At 39.8% G+C, this 6,264-nt stretch overlaps 1 protein-coding gene across 3 annotated transcripts in view; it reads right to left on the bottom strand.

The window, feature by feature from the left end:
• LOC137999528 (flap endonuclease 1-like) overlaps positions 1 to 6,264 on the bottom strand; it is a 125,731-nt gene that overhangs the window by 37,108 nt on the left and 82,359 nt on the right. Inside the window, exon 11 of one of the 3 annotated variants that reach the window (XM_068845332.1) lies at positions 1,504 to 1,555. The exons of the other annotated variants lie outside the window; for them this stretch is intronic. Coding sequence (XP_068701433.1) covers positions 1,504 to 1,555 — 52 coding nt within the window. The remainder of the gene's footprint in view (positions 1 to 1,503; positions 1,556 to 6,264) is intronic. 3 annotated transcript variants of the gene reach the window in all.

The raw sequence follows: 6,264 nt of genomic DNA, 5'->3' as shown, positions 1-6,264 counted from the left end.
ATTAGGCAAATGACGATAGTAGGTCCATGAATTAGCTTTTGGTGAGTAGTTGACGTTTGCGTATGATATCTGTTCTGTGAGGGTGTTGCGCTCCATTTGAGGATTCAGTTTCTCTCTGGCCCCTGTTTGAATTTTATTTAAGGTCCATGAGAGTACTAGATGTACACCCAACGTGTTTTGTTGTCAAGGAGAGAGACTGCCTCTGGACATATTTTTAGTACCCCACCAGCGAAATTGGAAACTCCACGATGTACGGACTACGTATATGCACTTAAGGAATTGTTTGGAAGCAATACACCAATTTGCACGCGATCATTTGAGGATGGAGAGCGAACACCTGAAAAACCTATACGACCAGAGGTCGTATTGCAATGCGTATGTGAAGGGGGAGAGTGTGTGCTGCAAAACCCGCAGAAAAAGAAAGGGAGAAGCCAAAAAGTGTTGTTTGTATCACATCAAGAATGGGCCCTTTGCAGGTTAGTGATCACATGGTACAAAAACCGCCATACTGGAACGCAAATTGCGCACTGGGACATCTTCAACGAAGATAATTTCAATATTTTTTTGTTTTAGATGTTCCAGTGGGCAATTTGTGTCCCAGTATGGCGGTTTTTGTACCACGTGATCACTAACCTGGAAAGGGCCCATTCCAGATGAAAACCCAAGTTTCTGTGTTTGTATGATACAAAACTTGTAGCCAGTTGACTGTGGGGCTTGAACAGTGCCCAGAACATAAATTCCACTGAGCAAGTGATAGTGACATTGAGGGGCGGGAAAAGATAGGACTAGATTGCGTTGTAAACTGAGTTCTCAGTATCAGCTGCTCCATTCTGCAAAGGAAGATTGGTTCCATTTAAGTCAATTTCAACACTTTATCCGATGAACGCGATATAACTCATTTAAGAATTGGGTGTTAGTTGAGGAGACTCGAAAGTATTTCCCTTTTTTTGTTGACTTTTATTGATGAGCTATTTTGCCTGTTTTCAAGTGTTACATGAGGAGGATTCAAGCCTTTGTTTTTGTTAAATCTACCGGTAATTGTTTTAACGGCACCCTGATGTGGGGACACATTTTGTTGGAGGGGGGAAATTTAACGGCAGAAACGCTTAGTGAAATGTGGGTGAACTAGACTGAAGGGACTGTTAATTGGTGTTGAGCTACTTGTAGCGTCATGCTGGCGCAAGAGGAGATAGACTCTGAATAAGACTGGGTGAGCGTGTAGCAGTCTTGTAACAGGGATAACTGGTTTGCTGAAATCCCTGTGACAATACAACGCTGCTGTTCCGTTACAGTAGCATTCATACATTTCGATACCCCAGGTGACAAAGAATCTGAATGAACATTATCTTTTGCCTGTCTCCTTATACTTCAGTTGTTACTGAATTCACCGTACTTTGAAAAATAAAATAAAAATTGTCTGCATCTTCTGACACAATAGAAACTTTGGAAATGCTTCCGTTGATAGAAACCAGCTGACAACACCAACTTACAAATTGAATATACCTTTGATGGAGTCACAATAGTCACATCCCAATAAAATGCACAAGTCAATAAACTGCAAATTAAAAAGTGTTCACAATTAACTTTCTTATTTAGACGTCCAGTGATGGAATTCATCAATGACTGTTTCCCTGAATAACATCTGGATTTCTGTTGTAAATCAAAATGTCTGTTATTGTCTGCACTGATGAGGAAACACACACCATTTTACAGACATTTACATAGACCACACTTGTCTGATAGTGTTGTGATCAATCTGAAAGCATCCAGATTCAAAGAAGATATTTAACCTTTGCCTAAAGCCATTACTAAAGGGGACATAGCTTACGAGTGGACCTAGATGCTGTTAACCTATTCCCACCTAAAGCGCCCCCAAATGGCAAGTAAAATCGCCTGGCAGTAACCAGAGTAAAAGTCTCACTCTCAGGTGGGGAAGGGTTAGGCCAGTTTTTTTAAATCAAGATTTCAGTATGCTTTTAAAGTTTTGTTCCCTGTTAGCACAGGTCTCTTTTCTTTTGCGTTCACTGGGCTGACGAGTATGTGAAAAGAGACCTCTGCTATGGGTCTTCACTGGCAAAAATGTCTGCGCATGAGCAACGCAATATGGCACATGATACGTTTCCGGGGCTATCATTGGCTCTCGTGAGAAAAGCACTCCCGAGAAGAACACAAAAATGACTGCCATTTGAGAATCGGTAGCTTGTTGGTTTCCTTCTTTTTAGAGCAATCAAGACTAGTTTTAATGCCAGTTTCAAGTGGAATGTATTCTTAGAGAACGTCTATGTTGTGTAAAACGTTTGCAAGTCCAATCCAACTAGTATCCTTGGAAAATTTGCTCCTGGAAAATTACATTTCGTGAGGAAAGAGCTGCAGAAAAGGTGAGTTTTTTACGCAATTTTAATTTGGAAAGTTTGTTGCCACTCGGTACAAAAAGTAAAGAGCAGAAGCAGGTCTCCCAAGGTTTTCGTTGATGTGTGAATTGGCTTGTACCAGGTTGCAGGGAAATGGCAATATTGTGCAACATGATCAATGATTCAATCAGATGCGAATTTGATTTTGAGTGTCATTGTGTCATTGGGAACGTAACCCTATTATCAAAGAATTTAAATAGCTGCTTTTAACGTCATTTGTATTCCCTTTTCTAGTGAATGTTTAAGTTATTATACTTTTTAGCAGTCACAACTCACCGATCCTTGCGTTGAAATAGTTACCAAGTTATGGACTTGCAATTAATTTGTGTTTAAGGCATGTTTTCACCCCTGCCAAAATCCATGTTTTAGTTAAAATAATGTTTGGAAGAAGAGAAGTGTAGGTACAGATGTATATAGATATCTATAGATTTCAGGTTCTGACTGTTTAACAAATCATTTTTTTAGACTAATGTTTTCTGGAAGCATTAATGATTAATTTTGGTTTTAGGCGACTGTTTTGGTTTTCAGACTAAAATAGGCGCCGTTTGGCTGCCCTGAATCATGCTCCGCGAACTTCTGCCTACATTTCTTCTAGTATCCAACCTTGTCGCTTGAACTTTGGAAATATCACTTTATAATATGACTATTTGTTATGGTTGATGGTTTTTGCTTTCTGCGAGATACTGACTAGGGGGGACAGAACTCTTGATCAGATTTTTACCAATATCTCTTCGTTCTATGCTTACCCAAGCAGACTGCCTCCTTTTGGGCTGTCTGATCACCATTCAGTACTGATAGAGGCTAACATTCGAGACAAGAACTTGAAGCCCCAGCACAAGAACATCAAGGCATGTGACAAGCGTCCTAGCAAGAGGGCTACTCTTGGGCGTTTCCTACTCCACGTGCCCTGGTCTGAATTGTTATCTGCGGAGCAGACTTGTGAACAAAAGCTCCAAACTCTGACCAACGTAATAAATTACGGGCTAAATACCATGATGCCTGAATGTTCGATTAGAGTGCATGAAACTGATTGACCCTGGATATCTGTTCAGCTGAAAGACCTAATTGCTCGCCGCCAACAGGCTTTGGCTTTGGGAAATAGAATGTTGTACAAGATATTGAGAAATAAAGTCACCTGAGAGCAAAAACGCTGCTGTAAGAACTATTATGCAAACAAAATTGGAGATCTTCATGACACCTTGTGACACCTTCATAATCCTTGTGATTGGTGGCGCAAGGTAAAGCAGATATGTGGAACCACAAAAACAGCTAGACGGGACCTAACTACCATGCTCCGCCACACTTTCAAAAGTTGCAGAGAGTCTTGTTATTGACCAAGAGCTTAAACCAGCTATCATGTCATCGATTGACCCCGCCCAGTATGGGTTCATTCCAGGCACGTCTACTACCCATGCCCTGATTTCTATGTTACATACCTGGCTGGGTGCCACTGACTCAACTGGTGCAACTGTTAGAACTGCGCTTCTGGACTTCCGGAACGCATTTGATTTGGTCGACCACCATGTATTAATTGCTAAGCTTTATAGCTTAGGTGTCAAGCCAACCGTTGTGAACTGGATAGTCCATTTTCTGAGAGGCAGCAAAGAGTTAAGATAAATGAAACTCGGTCCAGTTGGATACATGTCCCTGCTGGGGTCCCCCAAGGTATCCGAATAGGACCCTGGTTATTTGTTGTAATGATCAACAACCTGCAGTTACTATCTGATGAATCGTTTCATATTTGGAAGTTTGCCGATGATACAATTGTTTCTGAGATTGTACTGCCATAATGTCCAAGGTCACTCCAGCAAGTCGTTGAAGAAATCAGTTCACGGTCCTGTGAAAACCATCTCCACTTAAACTCCAGTAAATGCAAGGAGCTTCGCACATGCTTCAAGAGGTTGCCTCCATCTTATGCGTCTGTAATTTCAGACGGTTTGGAGTTTGAGCAAGTCAGTACTGCAAAGATTCTAGGAGTAACTTTTAGGAAGGACTTTAAATGAAGCGATCATATTGACAAGATCACTGCGAAAGCTGCAAAGTGCTTATATTTGTTAAGAGAATTAAAGAGAGCTGGAGTTAGTTGCAATGACCTTGTGTTATTTTATTGTAGTGCAATAAGATCAGTTCCTGAATACGCTTGTATGCTTTTTCATCGAAGCCTTCCTCGATATTTGTCTGAAGATCTTGAGCGTATATCCAAAAATGCGCAATGCGCATTATTTTGCCAGATTATAAGTACCATGACGGACTAAAGATAGCCATCTTATATGATAGACGTGAGTCGCTTTCTTTAAAGCTTTTAATGAGATCTCACATACCAATAATCATAAATTAGCTAGTCTGCTTCCACCAAGGTCTAAATGTAGAAAATTGAGGAATAATAGAACATTTGTTATTCAAATTTGCAAAACAGATCGTTACAAGTAGTCTTTTATTATTAGTCATCTTCTTTCAATTAGTGTATTTCCAATCTTTCAAGTGTAGGCGGATTTTCTGCTTTAATAGTTTTATCGTTTTTATATCAGCAATATACTTAATTATTTTACTTATAGTAAAATTTATTACAGTACTGTATTTTATTGCACATAATTCAGTTGAAAGACTGCAAGGTGTATATATTTTAATAAATGTTATATACATATATATATAATTAATAGTGGATTGAGGAGAGGAATCCGGACAACTGATTACATAAGTGAAAATGTGGTTCCCGGCCGAACCACATTTTCACTCATGCAATCAGTTGTCCAGATTCCTCTCCTCTATCTACTACTAATTAATTCTTAAGGCAGGCCTTCTGATATTACGCGATGGTGCGATTTTGCATAATCGACCTCAAATTGCATCCGATCGCACAATTCACAAAAAATCGCATAATTCACAAAAGGACGCACAAAATTCATAAAATGAAACATAAATCAACACGTTTCTTTGAAATTCCTGACTAAAAACGCCATTTTTAAGATGATTTATCTTGGAAAAAGGCTAACAAACCTTTGTCACCTTCTATTTCATAAACATTCGAAGTTCAAGGCTTTATTTTTCATGTCGGGGACCTGGTACGAGTCTCCTTCTATTGGTGCAACACAAACAGGCCCTTATATACACACCACTGAAATGACACAATTGCCTTCTCTTTGAGAAGAGATTTGTGAAAAATAAGCGAAGTTGTAAGTTTTTCGGCAAAATGTAGTTTCTTTCGTTGAAAACTGATAAAAACTTACTCATGGATAAGTTTGTTGTGAAAACGCTCGCTTTTTCTTCGACGAAGAAGGAAGTTCCCACCTTCCGCCCAATCTGACAGCTCACGATCGAGCAAGAAAGTACCTCATGGGTACGCTCCACGTGGACGATGGACTGATGTTTTCTCGTCGTGCAATATTAGGGCCTTTTATAAGAGAGAAAATAAGCCGCAGCTTACTCTGGCCACGGTGTACAAAATACACAAAAGGAACTATTTATACGAATATATATTCCCAGGTCAATATAAGCCGCGGCTTGAAAAAGACGTGAACATAGATTTTGTACCATTTATACTGGGTGAACAATCGAGTCTCCAGTAAGCCGCGGCCAGAGAAAGCCGCGGCTTATTTTCTCTCGTATAAATGGGGGTATGGCCCTATTGTGACTGACCATCTTCGGAAGTTCGTGGTTGACAAGCACCTTGATCATTCGGCATGTTAGCTGTTTCCTTTCAACTTTTAAAGTGGTGCACCAGTAGTGCAGAAGACCTCATTTTTTTTTATTTATCACAACAAATGTCGATTGAGATACATAATTACTGTTCCTTTGTGTTCAAAATGTCTTTAGGGCAGCAAAAAAGTGTTTTTCTTAACCTGAAACCTTACAA

The sequence above is a fragment of the Montipora foliosa genome, chromosome 1, assembly GCF_036669935.1.
Source record: "Montipora foliosa isolate CH-2021 chromosome 1, ASM3666993v2, whole genome shotgun sequence".
In the NCBI taxonomy this organism is placed as follows: Eukaryota; Metazoa; Cnidaria; class Anthozoa; order Scleractinia; family Acroporidae; genus Montipora; species Montipora foliosa.
This window is presented reverse-complemented; position numbering and strand designations above follow the sequence as displayed.